This window comes from Canariomyces notabilis (assembly GCF_033297395.1).
Source record: "Canariomyces notabilis strain CBS 508.74 unplaced genomic scaffold N656scaffold_2, whole genome shotgun sequence".
In the NCBI taxonomy this organism is placed as follows: domain Eukaryota; kingdom Fungi; phylum Ascomycota; class Sordariomycetes; order Sordariales; family Chaetomiaceae; genus Canariomyces; species Canariomyces notabilis.
This window is the reverse complement of record NW_027041824.1, coordinates 1809841-1825521: the sequence shown is the minus strand read 5'-3', so window position 1 is coordinate 1825521 and position 15681 is coordinate 1809841. Positions and strand designations below refer to the sequence as shown.

The 15681-nt window shown below is 52.9% G+C and overlaps 4 protein-coding genes and 1 non-coding gene across 5 annotated transcripts; 3 read left to right on the top strand and 2 right to left on the bottom strand.

Moving 5' to 3' along the window:
- Positions 1-2397: 2397 nt before the first annotated feature.
- Positions 2398-4159, bottom strand: N656DRAFT_700467 (MFS general substrate transporter; the record flags this gene model as incomplete). Its single annotated transcript, XM_064810872.1, has 3 exons — positions 2398-3523; positions 3608-3813; positions 4028-4159. The coding sequence occupies 3 exons, from the start codon at positions 4157-4159 to the stop codon at positions 2398-2400; spliced, it is 1464 nt and encodes a 487-aa protein (XP_064674195.1).
- A 1658-nt stretch (positions 4160-5817) lies between these two features.
- On the bottom strand, positions 5818-6776 carry N656DRAFT_261913 (uncharacterized protein). Its single transcript, XM_064809044.1, has 3 exons — positions 6669-6776; positions 6292-6428; positions 5818-6215 (listed from the first exon to the last, which is right to left on the bottom strand). Exons 2-3 carry the CDS (start codon positions 6343-6345, stop codon positions 5892-5894), a joined length of 378 nt encoding a protein of 125 aa, XP_064674194.1. The 5' UTR covers positions 6346-6428; positions 6669-6776; the 3' UTR covers positions 5818-5891.
- Positions 6777-6971: 195 nt separating this feature from the next.
- N656DRAFT_724158 (FAD/NAD(P)-binding domain-containing protein) lies at positions 6972-9889 on the top strand. Its single transcript, XM_064812530.1, has 3 exons — positions 6972-7269; positions 7320-8056; positions 8121-9889. Exons 1-3 carry the CDS (start codon positions 7233-7235, stop codon positions 9600-9602), a joined length of 2256 nt encoding a protein of 751 aa, XP_064674193.1. The 5' UTR covers positions 6972-7232; the 3' UTR covers positions 9603-9889.
- A 1760-nt stretch (positions 9890-11649) lies between these two features.
- N656DRAFT_261777 (uncharacterized protein) lies at positions 11650-14025 on the top strand. The gene is made up of 5 exons (XM_064809043.1): positions 11650-11680; positions 11733-12273; positions 12341-12533; positions 12601-12807; positions 12953-14025. Exons 2-5 carry the CDS (start codon positions 11978-11980, stop codon positions 13832-13834), a joined length of 1578 nt encoding a protein of 525 aa, XP_064674192.1. The 5' UTR covers positions 11650-11680; positions 11733-11977; the 3' UTR covers positions 13835-14025.
- A 457-nt stretch (positions 14026-14482) lies between these two features.
- N656DRAFT_t21 lies at positions 14483-14555 on the top strand. Its single transcript has one exon. It is a non-coding gene; the product is annotated as a tRNA-Thr (tRNA).
- The last annotated feature ends 1126 nt before the right edge of the window (positions 14556-15681 follow it).

The following is a 15681-nucleotide window of genomic DNA, read 5'->3' as shown; positions in this document are numbered from 1 at the left end:
CTGACCGGTCAGCATCTCGCTGTCGTCACCGAGACATCGACGATCCTTTACCCTAACTTGGTCCCTGACTCCCCAAGCGCCCCCCCCCCCCCCCCACCCTTCCCCCCCGGACATCGGACCTCGGAACTTGCCGCGGTCCCCCTGCCATATGCTGTCACTGTCGTGGCATATCGAGAACCACACGTTGAAGAAACATCGGCGTTTGTGATTATGGAACCTCTCCCTACAGGTTCGAAGAATCCGCACTCGTAGTGACACAGCCTAAAACCGGGCGCAAACCAAGCGTCTAGGGCAACTGCGCGGGATCACTCAGGCTGCCTATAACGCACTCAAATACTGTCGATCCGTCTGAGCCAATAGCTTGTGCCTATCACAGCGTTTACAACTGCAGCTGTGCAGCTCACTGCAGCACGGCCTTGTCAACCATGGCATATCCCCTGGCATAGCCTCTTCCCATACATGAGGCCTCAAGTCGGAAAATCAAAATAAGACATGGTCCCGGGGGATTGGCTTCAAGTTGCTATGCTTGCCGTCGCCTCCTGCTCAGCATCTGTCCTGTGTACGACAAGCTCATCATCGCGATCCACACCTACTTCGATTGAGGGAAAGCAACTTCTGTCAACCAATCCTCCTAACACGCAACGGTCTATATATATGAGACACATGAGTTGTGCAAACTGCAGCGCCGCGGCCGAGGGTGTAGGGCACCCCGCTCCTAGTGACACCCAAACCACAAAACTTGAATGATGATCCAGTCTCCAAGCTAAGTATGTACCTAATACTAAGTGTCGTCGCGCATCAACAAACGTCCCTGCTACAATCCCTCGACCCTCAACGAAATATCACAAGACACAAATATGCTACCTGAGCCATGCCCCAAGCCTGTGGCCCAAGGCGGTATATCGTTCGCGGATAGGATATGTGTAAGTGCTGTAATCAGTGTGATGGGTACCGTACACGGGAGGCCCCCAGTCCGAGCAACCAAGGCTGTGGAAGCGGGACCTGCAAGGAGCCTGCAGACGTCATCTTACTTTCACAACACCAACAAACCAAACCAAGATCTGTGTTTTCGGATTACCAGATCCGGGGAGTGCTAATGTGTAGCCTAAACGGGCTGAGATATCGACCGAAGATTAGACCACACACCGTTCAACCATGGAATCCAACGCCAGGCGTATCAGGTGTAGAGAGGAGCAGTAACGCACTGGAGTATAACAGAACTATCTAGACAGAGATTTGTGTACGAACAAGATTTAAGCAGATGCACAATACCTAGCTGGGAGACGGGGGATCGCTGACATCCATCGGTGCTGTCCAGCTCTTAACATGTAAATTCGATCAGCCAAGGGAAACAGCAGTCTCAACATGATGATGTCCACCGAACCCACATGTCACGAAACAGACCGTAATGTCCGAGACCCATCTCCCCAACAGGTAGGTAGTACCTTCCCCGGTTGTTGGTTGAATGACGGTACTTCGACCAGGCGCACCATCTGTTAGTGTAGCCAAAATTTTGTATGCAAAAACGATCCTCTCGACTACCCCTCTTAACAAAACTGCAGGTCTCGTATGTAACTCCCTACGTTAGGTCTTAGGAGTAGGGTGATGAGACTTGGCACCTCAGCCCCTGAGACATTTGCACAATGCAGTCTACACATGGCTTGCAGAGCACAACTTGAATTGTACCAAAGTCTGCCATCGAGGTTTGTGTCCGCATCCACGTCGGTTCGATTGATTGCACGAAGTGTCTGACGCTGCGACAAGCTTGCATAAAGCGTAAAGGGCCGGCAGAGAGCAAGGAAGAAACAGCATACCTAGGTACATGGATTAGCACATCATGATTATGTTGCCAGGACAAAGGCGTCTCAGGAATGTCATGTCACTGCAAATGGTGACTCGGACAATGTATGTACATACATCAGGTAGATTCCAAGTTTCGAAGATTGACTCATGGAAGATCAGTGTATTCAACCTTGGAGAGCAACTTAAAGAAAGGCCTTGGGAGACGGTTAGTGCTACCTACCTAGTGTATGTACATAGAGCCAGGTACAATTAGAGATCCCTACTCCCCAACTGCATGCAATGATGAGGTATCGTGGTCTCTTCTCCTGAATTCTGACAAATGAGAGCCATGTATTTGATCTAGACCTCCCTGTCTCGCAGTCTATGAGTCTGGTCCACCTATTTCCTAGATGGAGATACTAGCTTAGTTTATGGAATGAATTTCTCTCACGGCGCGTTGTTGATAACGGATATGCCCGACAATCGCCTAGCAAATCGCCGCCCCTGAATGCAGATACAAGACTGTAGAGTAATATCATACATGATATCAGGCACCTTGCTCAGTGATAAGTACCGTAGGAGTCACAGCCCTACACTCGATGCCAAGTCCATATCTCAGGTGGTATAGATGAAATCCGGTTTTTGATCACAGAGCTCCTCGATCTCCTTGGGCGTCTTGCCCTGAATCCAGACATCGCGCTCGCCCCTTTGGCGCTTGGCGTTCTCGCGCCGCAATAGCAGCGACATCAGGACCGAACCACCAAATAGAAACACGGCCAGATAGCCCATGACGACGCCGTGTCCCTCGTAAAATCGGGGCGGGCTGAAGTAGATGTTGCTGCTGACGACGCCGTTGAGGTTGCCCCAGCCGATGACGAAGCCGAGCACAACTCCCCTCTTGTACACCCCTTCCACATTGTTCGCCATCCAGCTAATGGTGTTTGAAATGCACGGATAGATTCCCAGCGCGGCAAGGAACGTGCCGGCATACTGCACCGCAGGAGCGTCCGTCCCAAGAAGCATGGCAAACCCAACCACGCCAAGGAGAGACACGATGATGTTACAGAGGCCGCGCGCCCGCGTCCGGTCGGCGATGAAACCCACAGCAACCGTCAGCACGGCCGCAGCGGCATACGGCGGCACCGACATGAGCTGGGCACGCACGACGCTGGTGTTCCAGCCGAGGTTGGTGATGATGGTCGGGAGGAACAGCGAGAAGGCGTACAACGGCATGTCGCAGCCCATGTAGATGACCATGCCAAGCCACATTTTCCAGTCCTTAACGGCAGCCCAGAACCACTTCATGCGGAAGACCTCGTGGTCGGCCGAGGCCTGCTTGTCGAGCTTGAGGCGGCGCACCACGCGCGCGCGGTCCGTGTCCGACAGGAACTTGGCCTCGTCCGGGAAGTCGTGCACCATCCAGAAGGACGCGAACCCGGCCACGATGGTCAGCAAGCCCTCCAGGATAAAGATCCACGCCCAACCGGGCCGCCCGCCGATGCCGTCCATATTTTCAATCGCCGCCGCGAGCAGCCCGCCAAAGGATCCGGACAGGGCAGCCGCCGAGAAGAAGATGGCGGCGCGCACGCCGAATTCCGAGCGCTTGTACCAGCAGGATAGGTAGTAGTTCACCCCCGGGAAGAGGCCGGCCTCGGTCAGGCCCAGGAACCACCGGGCCGCCATCAGGCCGGACCAGTTGTAGACGAAGCCCATACCCGTCATGCTGGCGCCCCATAAGATGCTGTGCAACATTTTAAACTGTGTGAGCCAACGCGTATTTCCTTTTGAGTTATTGCGGTGCCGCTGTCCCCCGCCGGGTACTTACATGATGATGGGGATGAAGATGGACGGGCGGAGCCGCTTGAGCATGATGTTGGTGAGGGGTTCAAAAACGGCGTACGACACGAAAAAGATGGTTAGAGTCGCGTTGTAAGAATGCGTCGTGAGGTCAAGGTCGTCTCCGAGGCCGGCAATCCTCGCATTGCCGATGTTGGTCCGGTCGAGAAAAGCCAGGAGGTATAAGAAGCAGAGCTGCCGTCATGCAATGTCAGTCAAGGAGTCTTCTTGTAAGCTCATTTTTCGTGGCTTTTGCGATCTAGAGCAGTCGTCTCACTAACCCATGGCATCAGAATCCAATCCAACCTCCAAATGAGCTTCCTGTCCTGTACAACGTCATGAACTGTCAGTGTCTAGGCGCTCTCGAGAGCGACAGGAAGCAGTGCCGGGAATGGCTAGAGAAACCTACGACTTCCTCTTTCTCGGCTGGCGAGAGATGGGCATCCGGGTCCTCCGGGATTCTCTGAATGGACGGGACGTCCTCGTCCTGGCTGCGATTGACATCGCTTGAGCCCTTCTCCAGGTCTCCTGAGTTGCTCATGTTTACTGTTTGCCCAACTTGAAGGAAATCTTGCGCCCTCCGTCGCAGCAAGCTTGCTTGCTTATGAATGATTCCAGATGGTCGGCATAAGTGGGTATATATGCCGAAGCGGGGGACCGACCGACCGAGTGCAACGCTCCAAAAAGCAGCAGCAGAACGTTTGCTACCCCAGTTGAGAAGCGGAAAGAAGGAGAGACCAGAAATGAGAAGGCACGACACAATCTGAGACGGTCGTTGAACTCAAAAATGGGCAAGCAGTCTTGTAGCTGGCTTCGTATGCAAAATGTAAGCTACTAGGTACTTTGTAAGGTTCTAAGCAAAAGCAACTGCCAAAGGATCAGGATCATGTTGATCACCATTCCTTTCATACCAGCCAGGTGCACGCAACGTTCGCCGGGCAGTTCCTACCAGACTTGGCCACCCGGCGGAGCCGTCGGCGAGATGTTTCGAACCTTCGATCTGCTTGGTGCGGAGAAGCACATCAGCGGGGGGAGGGAGATAAAGGCCTTGTTCTAAAAGAACCGAACAGATCAAGACCGACGGTAAAATCATCAGCTTTGGCCTGCTTTCCATGCAACAGTCGCACACGTAATTGGGCAACGTCAGAGTTGGTGGCCATGGAAAGGAAGGACAGGGGTGGTGAAATGCGGAGAAGACTAGTCCACCTGGGGCAGGTTATAAGGGCCATGATCCAGCGGATGCAGCCCCGTTGCGCGCGGGCGAATGACACCGTGACACCCCCTCTACCCTTCCTTCGAGTCAGCCACAGCAGGGATCTCGCACATTGAGCCACCAAATCATGGCATGCTGGTGCGCAGCACTTATATCCGAAGCGTCCGAGTGATGATGGCTATCAGAATGTCTGAGCAATCGTGTACTAAATAACTTGGCGATGGAGTGCCGGTGTTGTAGGCTCGCTCCTGGATCAAGGGAGCATTTGATGCATCTCCCCTGCTCTGAGTGTAACAAGACGCAGCTTCCGGCACCGAGAACTCGGTCGATGGGCTACACCTGCATGCTGAACTCATCAGTCCGAACCAACAGCTAGAAATATTTGGGATTGCCAGGAGTGCACTACATCTGTGTAAATCCGATCCCTGGGAATAGGGTTGGTAAGCTTCGGGATCGCGCTTTACCCGTGAATCCAGTCGGCATGCACCTCGCTGCAAGGCTCCCGAGGAGCTTCACTACCTAGAACGTTCGGAGATTGGAATAGGAAGCTCCACGGGAGAGAGATAAGTTCTCGTTGCCCTGTGTGATAAGCTGCTTGCTCCTGGTTTCTCACGCACACGATCCAAAGCACATTGGAATTCGAATCCGAGCTTTAGAACTCCCATTGGTCCACCTAGGAGGGGAAGACCAAATCGGAGTTCTGGCATGCTTCTCCTCTATAGTACTGGGATTTGAAATGGCAAACTTCCATCGTCGGGAGTCGCACGCTGCCAGACACGGCAACCCGCTCATTCAGAGCCGTACTTTTGAACTTTGTGACAGCGCGGGAAATCCATATGCAGTGCGGTCAGCGCGATCTCCATCACAAATATCGGGCAACCGCTGCTCTGTTCGTAAAAAGAACCGTTCGTAGCAAGCTTGGAGCAAGCTTGGAGCACTTCAATCTTCAAGCGTGGTCGAGTCCTGGGCCCCTGGTGAATGTGTACTCGACCCCTAGGCGGAGGCTGTCTTCCAGTCGCGTCCATCCATATTGATTGCCTAAATAGGTACTGTGCCAAATCTAAGCAATCCGGCCACTGCCAGGGGTTTCTGTACTACACCCAATGTGTTTTGCTGTCATGGTAACCGGGTTGGCGGAGAGGGGCATTGCCATGCAGGGTGCCGTGTAAAGGATCTTCCCCAATGGGATTCTGAATTCAGCACGTAGACATTCACGATGACCTTGCCTCGTGCAATGACTACCGGGTGCAACGCGGCCAATCTGAGCGGTGCAGGGTCCCGAAGTATTGGCCGGGACAGCGAGGCTTGACACGGGAGTACACGTGTACGGCGTCATATGCGATGGACCCTGTTCTTCCGAACGGGCCGAAGATATTGATGCTGCCTGCCTGTAGATTTTAACAACTTGGCTCACCATTGGAAGCAACCTGGAACCTGGTCAATGGAAGGGTTCAATATACCTTATTGCACGGCAGGACGTGGAGAGATGCTCCCGCCAAGCTGTGGAGGCTCATTGCCCAGACCGCCCAGAGAAGCTAATCGGTCCTCATCGACCCGTCGGCCTTGGCGATGAGGGGGTTGGGCGGCGATGGGAATGCTGAGGTGCGTTGAGTTGTGCGGGTCAGGCACCAGGACAGCACCCGTATTCGGTAGCGACCAGGGCAGGAGAAATTTCCCTGTGCCACTGCAGTATTGACGTATGGACGCCCGCTTCTGCAGTGACTGTTGCAAATACAATACATACAGTACACTGTATCAGCGACGCGTTTCTGAGGCGGACGCCTAGGGACAGTTGCTGTGCATGGTACTGTAATCCAAGTGGGCATCTGAGACTCACCAAGAAATCAGTCCAAGGGGCCGAAATCTGTGATGGCTAATGCATGCGAGAAGCCTTGCCGTGAAGTCGTCCACGACATTTCGCAAATTGCAAGGCTGTCGGGGAATCCCGTCTTTGTCCCTTTGAGCTTTATGGCGGGAAGGTGGGGTTTTTATGGGAAAGACTGGGCTGGGACCCACTCATTCGCCGGGCGTGCTGGCTGTGAGCTGAATGCCCAATCGGGATTTGATCGCGTCACATAAGGTACGCTAGCGTGCCCACTGACCCATCATCTGAGCTTCTGTTCCGTTTTCTCGGGATGCTCCCCTCACCCCTCGAGGCCCTGGACTCATTTTCACCCCTTCACTCACTAGAGCCGCCTTCTCTCCCAACCATATATGAACATTTTCTTGACAGAGTCGAATTGACGACTGAGGTTTTCATCGGACTTGTTACTAACCTGAATCTGCTGTCTATCCCGAATTCCGAATCCTGTTGCGGACCCACCTTTTCTTGGAGTCGACGGCCCGGTCCGGCCTTTCGTCTCTGAAGAGGACTCTAAGGACATCTCCTAGCCGGGCATCTATGTCTACCGTCATGCGCAAGAAGGTCTGCATCGTGGGTGAGTTTTATTGTCTTCAATTTCTGATCCACGGTCATTGACAGAACTAGGTGCCGGTCCTTCCGGACTCGTGGCTGCTAAGGCCTTGCTCCACGATGGTCCTGCAGGTGCCTTCGATGTGACTGTGTTCGATGGGAAAACCCGCATCGGTGGCCTCTGGCCCTCTCGGAAGGATGACGCTGCTGGTCTCGTCCACCCCCTAATGGTAGCCAACCAGAGCAAGCACACAGTCCAGTTTAGCGACCTCGCCTGGCCAGACGATGCCCCCGACCTGCCACGGGCCTGGCAGATTGGCCAGTATCTCGATCGCTATTTCCAAACATATTGCCGCGAGGCCAAGCTTATGCTCGGAAATCGCGTTGAGAAGGCTGAGCCGTTGGTCTCCTCCTCAGAGAGCCACGCAGATGCAGGCTGGCGCGTTCGAACCCGCTCCACCGCGGGGGAAGTGGCAGAAGAGACGTTCGACTATCTCATTGTAGCTTCTGGCTTCTTTGGCGCACCCTCAATTCCGCAAATCGACCTGGAGCACGCCGATATCCCAGTCATTCACAGTAGTCAGTATCGGAATCTCCAAGGGATCCTCGGCAAAACCGATGGAAAAGCGGGTAAGGTCTTGGTAGTTGGTGGCCAGATGTCAGGGGTTGAGATCGCAGCCACAATTGCTTCGCACATCTCGTCCGCCATGCACTCGCCCGGTTCGAGCCCAATACCCAGTCCAGAAAACTACTCCGTACACCATCTCATTCAGAAGCCTGCCTGGGTTTTCCCCCTTCACATTTCTCCCAAGGTATTGGTTGCAACAGCCCCGTCTTTTCCATCCGTCATTCCACTAATACTATTGCTCGTCGCAGCCTACATCGTCCGCACCTCCATTCCTCCCACTAGACCTGGGGTCTTATGACCTGTCCAAGAGGCCCCAGCCTTTGACTAATTCGCAGGGACACATCACCGTGGAAACAGCCAAGATTGTTCACTCCATGTACCAAACAGCACTTGGAACCGACCAGTCAGTCTTCTCCCAAGCTGTGTCGGTCTCAACTGCCGAGACTGCCGACCCACCATATCTCGCTGTTAGTGACAACTACATGGACTTCGTCCGCTCAGGTCTGATATCCGTATCCCGTGGCAAGCTTGACACGCTTGCCGGCCATCAAGCGACATTGTCGCCCTCAGGGACAAAAATCGACGATGTTGCTGCTGTGGTTCTTGCAACCGGCTTTAAAGCGTTTTCTTCAATCTCCTTTCTTCCAGCCTCAGTCCATGAGACCCTTTCCCTATGCCCGTCTGATCTCTACAACACGGTTGCGCTGGCATTTCATGGCACCCACCACCCCTCCATTCCGAATCTGGGCTTCGTTGGGTTTTATCGATCCCCGTACTGGGGGGTGATGGAGATGCAGGCTCGCTTTCTCACGGCGCTGTGGACCGCTGGCGGCCCGTCTTCATCGAGTCTCCCTCCCTCTCTCAAAAATGCTCTGGAAACCGATATTTCTATTGAGCAGACACTTAATCTTCGGACCGACCCCCGGGCATCCCAGTTTCCTATGGGCGATTACCCCTGGCTTATGCAGGAATTTGCCAGTGCCCTTGATCTTCAGCTCTCAGCGCATTTGGGTAAGATGCCGAGTCTGCCACCAGCGGGCATGGAAATGAGCATCTTGACGCCGGCTCGGTATCCTTCTCGATCACTAACCGAATTCCAGCGAGCTGAGGTCACCAAGTCCCTTCAGCAGACTGAGGCCACTGTCTGGGCGGGTCTGTGTTCTGCTAAATTCGTTGCCAAGGCCGTCTTTCGTTCCCTGCTCGGCGAGTGGAAGCTTGAGAGGGAACTCATGAGCAAGCTTCCCAGTCATCCCAGCGGGCACTTCAGTGGCACCGCGAAGTTCCTACTAAGAGCAGGGACAAAGGATGGGCGTGAGGCCGAGTTTGATGCCCCCGGCGAGGACGGCAGCGACGGCCTAGAGTACCTCTACGTAGAGGAAGGAGACTTTAAGGCCGCAAACGGACTCACCTTCCGCGCCACTCGACGCTACGTGTGGCGGTACAATGAGAAGTCGGACAAATTGAGCGTCTGGTTCGTCAAGACAGACGACCCGAAGAAGGCTGACTACCTGTTTCACAATGTCGATTTCGTCGTGCCAATGCAAGATGGGGAGGCTGAAATTGGCGGGAAGGGGTGGGAAGCTACAGCAGGACACTTGTGCATCGACGACTTCTACGATGTGAGGTACCGCTTCCACTTTGAGGCTGTCAATTTGAGGGATTGGAGACTGTCATACACTGTCAAGGGTCCGAAGAAGGACTATATGATTGATGGCGTATACAGCCGGTAACATACATTGGATATTACATGCCAGCAAGGGTATGTCCCCTCGCAATGGAAGACACACAAGATGAATCCCTTTGTTCGGGGCCCATCCGGAATGTCGTCTTGCTTTTACAATCTCGACTTGTAGACAAACTACGTCGGTCTCTGGCCTCGTGTTGAGTCAAGAACATCCGGTCGAAAGCTTGCCGACAGGCAACACCAGATTGTTACGTAGTGGGTATTTGTACACCATGGGAGAGCAAGATAGAAGAGGTACAATACAGTACCTTAGTTCCGGGAGCAATTTACGAGGCACATATGCTCCGGCAGATGTTACTGCACAAGTTGGGTCTATCTCTGCCATTCGAGTGCTGTCACTGGCTCAGGGCTAGCAAGGACAGGGCTGCAGACATGAAATTGAAGTCATATTATCAAAGCTGTGGAAGCTGCTTGTCGCATGCGCGAGTTTCTGGCCCAGGCATCCGGTCCAAGTAGACCATACGGGGGTAATGCTTGTCCGAGTCACGGTCTGGCCGTGGTTTCCGAGCTTCTTCGGAGCCGTCTTCGGGAGGCCGCATTAAAGAATCCCTTCCGACTAATTATGAGGAGGTCTAAGACTAAGAGTCTCGACAAAAAGACTCAGGCATCGATCGAACCGGGATGCCGTGCCACGCTGTACTGCAGACAGTCCAATGGTAAGGGATTTGACGTCCGCCTCCGTATCTCCATAGGCGGCTATCCAATGGGAAACGATCAAAGACGGGGTGCGTTTCGAATGACTTCTTCAAGGTTGCCGCCTTTCCCAGGGTCTCCGGCGAACTGCAGGCAAGCATACGAGGTATGCCTGCGATTTCCTTGCGAATTGCCCTCCTACTTATGTGAGTCTTGTGAGGCATTCCTGTCGGTTTCAAATAATGACAGGAAAATCATCGCAGGAAAGGCAACTGCCTACTTGAGCTATGGGGCTAGCAGAGGGTAAGCGCGTCTAGAAAATGGGAAGGTGCATTATGAGGAGCAAAGGGCATCAGTCCGGCAACGCCTTCCTAAATAGAGAATACAACAAAATGCCAGCTGAAGTATGACTGGAGGACCCTCGATGGCAACTTCTTTTCCCAGTAAAGTGTGTGGTTACTGCCGCCTTCAACTCGCATGTCCGTAGATTGACGTGGCTGAAGGCGACAATGTTTGCTCCAATACCCGAACTTCCCCCACGGCATGCTGCTTCCACCTGCAAGACACCCGAGACAACTGACCCTTCTATTCACGATGAGGTTTCAAACAGCGGTTCACATGCAGAACGTGGCACAAGGTTGCACGTTTCCCTTGCTTCTTTGTCTTTGATCTTCCCAACTTTTCCATTCTGATTCGATAAGCTTGATCGTCCCAGAGCTGGCATTAATCTAGCACAAATTCATATTGAGTCTTTTCTTTGCCTGAGATCCGAATTTCATTCTCCAAGAGCAAAGTCGATATGGCGTCGGATTGCATGCTATGGTCCCACCGACTCCTCATGGCAGCTAGTAGGTAGTAGTTAGAGCAACGACATCGAGTCACACAAACAATCTTAGGTAGGTGAATCTGATTCTCTAGGGGCCCGATTGGTCACACCAGCCAGTGATCCGCAGTTGGCTTTGTATTCACTACCGGACTTTAGATGGACAAGAATCATGCTGCGGCCATGAGAGTAACATCCCTCTGATGACACGGCCGAAAAGCCGAGAACCTGTCCGGCGTGGTTGTAGTCCTTACCCCAGAGGGAGTAAGGGAACATAATCACTGCAACACATCAACACCAGTCCCATCGAGGTTCGCAGCAGCAGTCAGGTTCCAGATTTGCTCTCGGCAGATATCTCCTACAAAACCCCAGTTACGCGTCCTAAGTTGTGTTCCAGGTTTGGCCACCAATGACGATGTTGACTTGAGTTCGCCCAGTTTTCAATGACACCCGAGTCCCTACTCACGTGCTCCCCAGAGATCGACTTCATCACCCGGTGCGCACGCCACCCCGTTTCGGCTGTGACGCCCCATCTCTTGGCTAATCGGCTTCTGTGTGCTGCAGACGCGGGAAAGATGCCAACTAGCGAGACCACCAAGGCTTAACTGGCAAGTACAAGGGCCCCATTGGCGTCTGACTGATGATCTAACATGAAGGAAGCTGCAGGTGGATTGCCAATCAGACCGACACCACCTGTTCAAGGTCACCGGCTGCAGACCAAAGCAGCCACAAGGATTATATCTTCACACAAACATCGAGCGAGGCGCCGTAGACTGGTTATAGAGGCCGCCAGTCGTCGACATTCAGGCCCTAACGGTCTTAGTGACGCCACGTTCAAACAGCTGCTCCAACGATATCAGGTTCATGTGTTCTGTGTCTTAGCTCTCAGCCTCTTCTCTTTTGCAATGGGTAATCTCAAGAACGTCCCGGGGGAAAGCGGCTACATGAACCTTACAGTAACAGAGCGTATGACCATCCAGCATGTTGAGAGGTTCGGTGCCTCGATCAGTCTGGTTGGCGTCATTCTTATCTTTATTGCCTATGGGCTTTTCAGCCGGGTTCGGACCATCCCCAACACATTCATTCTCTTCGCCTCCATTGCGAATGTCGGGGCAAGTGTCGCATGCCTAATCGGATATGCCGGTATCGTAGCTGGGGATTCATCCGCCCTTTGTCAGGTCCAGGCATTTCTCCTCGAGATGTGAGTCCCTCTTTCTTCTTCTGCTATTGAATCACCCTGCTGGATCTCGCTCCTAATGCTTGCCCAGGTTCATGCAGTCGGACCCCTGGTGGTCATTTGCCATGGCCGTTAACGTCTATATGGTATTCTTTATGGCATACCAGCCCAGATATAAGCACATGTGGCTCTACTGCCTGCTATGCTTCGGGCTCCCTTCCCTTCCGGCACTGGTGTGCCTCTTCTACGCTCCAGGCGGGCGGCCTATCTACGGAAATGCTACAGTGGGTTGGCCGAGAGACTGGCTCCTACACCCTGGCTCCGTCATTCTATGTGCTAACATGATGGTAGCTATGGTGTTGGATTGCGGATAGCCACAACCAACTGCGGATATTCACTTACTATCTACCTATATGGATGTGCACGGTTTTATCTGCTGCTGTCTATGTGGCAGTTGGCTGCCACGTCTTTCACCAGCGAAACCAGTTACGGAACCTGACACTCAGCAACGAAGGGAACGATACCTCTGCGACTGCATTGAGACGTTCATCAGAGATGGTATTCCTTGCCCACATCCCATTGTTCGTTCTTCCCTGAATATCCAACATTCTGCTTCGGAAATCTATCAAGCCTCTGATTCGCGTACTTCAACTTCACCGTCTTCATGCAATCATTATTTTCCAGTGCTGACCCCATCCCAAAGTCACAGGACCATGGCAGTTACGGCACTGCGACGACCGTCGTTCATGTTACTGCTGAGCTGTCCGACAATGAAACCAACTCGCCGTCAACGCCACGTGCATTCATCCCACCGGTTCCATTGAAAATCAAACCAGTTCCTCCTCTTCACCCATGGATCTCGCACAACGAGTATGGCGACGTCGAGAAGCAAATATCGCCCACCTCTAAAGCGGCTCCAACAGCCAGTCCATTCAATACGGCACTATCGACCAGCATCACTTCTGCTGGAGGGCACGAGACCAACTCCCATCAAGCAACCGGCGAAAACAATGCCAGTCGTAAAACCAGTATACCCAAGTCCCGATTCGTGCCCAGTAACTCATCGGTAGCATGGTGGCACAAGTTCACCGCCAAACTTTCTAACCTGGACCCCGTCAAGCTGGCCTACCTTCGCACCTCGTTCGTCTTTGCCATCTCCATCCTGGTCACTTGGACCCCGAGCAGCATTAACCGTGTCTACGCGCTCCTCTATCCCGCCCGTACCAGCTACACGCTGAATCTGGCCAGTGCTGTCGTCCTCCCACTGCAGGGTTTGTGGAATGGTATCATCTTCGCTGCCACTACCTGGTCGGTCCTGAAGGAAGAGTCGTGGGAGTTCGCATTGAGGTGGGTTCCTGGGCTAGGACGAGCAGCAGCAAAGAGGAGGTTGAGAGAGGACAGGGCCAGTGGTGTCAGGTATAGAGGCAACTGGACTGTCGGTAGCCCTGATGGTGGTGGAGTGCTTGGCCATGGGAATAGTATGAGGCGCTGTGGCTCCCCTGAGATTTCCGGCCTTACGAGGGTAGGGACTAATCAGAGGTCGGTAGGCGGAAATGTGAGGGTTTTCAGGGGCGGTTCGTTATGATGATGATATCTTTATAAAGCGGAATGGCATGGGGTAAGGGCTTGCGGAATCTAGGTTCGCTTGACCGTTGGCGTTGAACCTTTAGCTGTTTAGCAACCGTGTGCCGGGGGTCTTGCTCGAGTTTCTGCTTACTGATGAACATCGGGGGGATGCAAGCCCAAACTTTCTGCAACTATCGGCTGATTTCATATACCCTCTTCCTTTGGTCTCGACCCTAATGGTGTCATGGTGAACTTAGGCAGAAGATACTACTACTCCAGACTCGGTGGCCGAATGGGGTATGTTTTCCACTCCATCAAGATGGCAAGTTAGCTGGTAGATTTGCACTTGCCGGTTGCCTCCCGTTGTCGTTACTAGCCCCTGATGCTGTGTAGTTGCATTCTATTGTTCTGTGGCCTTTGAAGATGGCAAATAGACGTCGTGTAAGTGCACTAAGAAGCCGGTGCACCTTATGACCGACGCAGCTCCTCGGCCACTCTGCTGGGAATGGGTTTGGAAAGCTGCATGAAGAAACAGGACTCCTCCGTACTACAACAAAGTTCGACTTCCAGAGCTTCAGCAGTGGTTGTCTCTTTCTCCTCTTGCAGTTTGCGTTTATTTAGGCTTTATAGACTATAGTTTGAGAAATGTAAACCAATCAACAGAGAAGCCCGCATGGCTCAGTTGGTAGAGCGTGGCACTAGTAATGCCAAGGTCATCAGTTCGACTCTGATTGTGGGCATTCCAATACATTTTTTCCTATGTTACTCCTCAAGCCCTCTTTTTTACTTCATTGCCGAGCTTGTAAGTTTTGTTTTGTTTGGGCGGGTATGATTTGGTTTTACCACAGGTACGTTGTACTGTATCAATGCCTTCCTCGGTTCCATTCCCTTTGTGATTTAAACCTGACTCAGGGACCACAGCAATTGGGTTGACCGAATCCCATCCAGGCATGATTAGGTAATCGTTGCCCGGCCACACTGCTTACCTCAGCAAACCGTGCCCACCCCTGTTCTGGCTGGTAAGCAGCCCTATTAATTCAACACGTTGTTCACAATGTTACGCCTCTGCTGTAGTATCCCTCTGAGAACACTTTGTTTTCCTGGTGGACGGGCACTTAGGGTTTCGATGGGTTGGGTTTAGGCCGTCAGGGGCTACAAATACAATCGGGGAGGCCTCACGGCGGGACCACATGAATACTTATTCAAAATTTCAAGGTTTTCCAATTTCAGTTCGCGATCTGGATTTAAGCATCCCATTCTTGCTTGATGCCTGCGGTACTTCAGTACTTCATGCAGTGCGCTAGTGTGAAGTCCGTGGCAACTCGGTTCCCTGCATAAGTAGCTGTCACTGCACTTGTCTGTACCTTAGATTGGCCTGCAGAAAGCAGACCAGCCTTGTAAGACACAGTTCAACGGTGAGGCTCACTTACAGGCTGATCATGCTCACCGTTCAGGGAACTGAAGCGAGTCGAAATGGGGGCGATAGAGACTAGCATGCAAAGAAGACCAGCTCATATTCCAGCTTCGGTTCTGCTGTCACTCTCCATGACTCTCCTAAGCCCTCCGGTCACAAAGTCAGGAGACTCAACTTGGAAATTGAGATCATCGTGGTATCGCTCAGAGGAAGGGATCATGTGTCCAGATATTCAGGAGGTTCACAGAGCTGGAATCAGGAGACAGCCTTAAACGGGGAGACACACTAACGCCCGCCCTGCTGCTCTGTTTCCATCCCAGTTTCCTGGTTACTGGGGCACACAAACCACCTCATTTACCGTTCCACAAGTCACAGCAAGCCACTAAGAAGCACTGAAGTAGGCGCAACGATTGGATAGCCGGCCTTGCCGAGCCCAGCACGATGAGGACGCC

Coding starts and splice junctions, on each gene's coding strand:
- N656DRAFT_261913 (XM_064809044.1), bottom strand. CDS start 6,345: ATGAGCCTCCACAGCTTGGCGGGAGCATCTCTCCACGTCCTGCCGTGC. Junction 6,216..6,291: donor ACGTCCTGCCGTGCAATAAG/GTATATTGAACC, acceptor ATCTACAGGCAG/GCAGCATCAATATCTTCGGC.
- N656DRAFT_724158 (XM_064812530.1), top strand. CDS start 7,233: ATGTCTACCGTCATGCGCAAGAAGGTCTGCATCGTGG. Junction 7,270..7,319: donor CAAGAAGGTCTGCATCGTGG/GTGAGTTTTATT, acceptor TGACAGAACTAG/GTGCCGGTCCTTCCGGACTC. Junction 8,057..8,120: donor CCCTTCACATTTCTCCCAAG/GTATTGGTTGCA, acceptor TGCTCGTCGCAG/CCTACATCGTCCGCACCTCC.
- N656DRAFT_261777 (XM_064809043.1), top strand. CDS start 11,978: ATGGGTAATCTCAAGAACGTCCCGGGGGAAAGCGGCTACATGAACCTT. Junction 12,274..12,340: donor CAGGCATTTCTCCTCGAGAT/GTGAGTCCCTCT, acceptor ATGCTTGCCCAG/GTTCATGCAGTCGGACCCCT. Junction 12,534..12,600: donor CTATCTACGGAAATGCTACA/GTGGGTTGGCCG, acceptor ACATGATGGTAG/CTATGGTGTTGGATTGCGGA.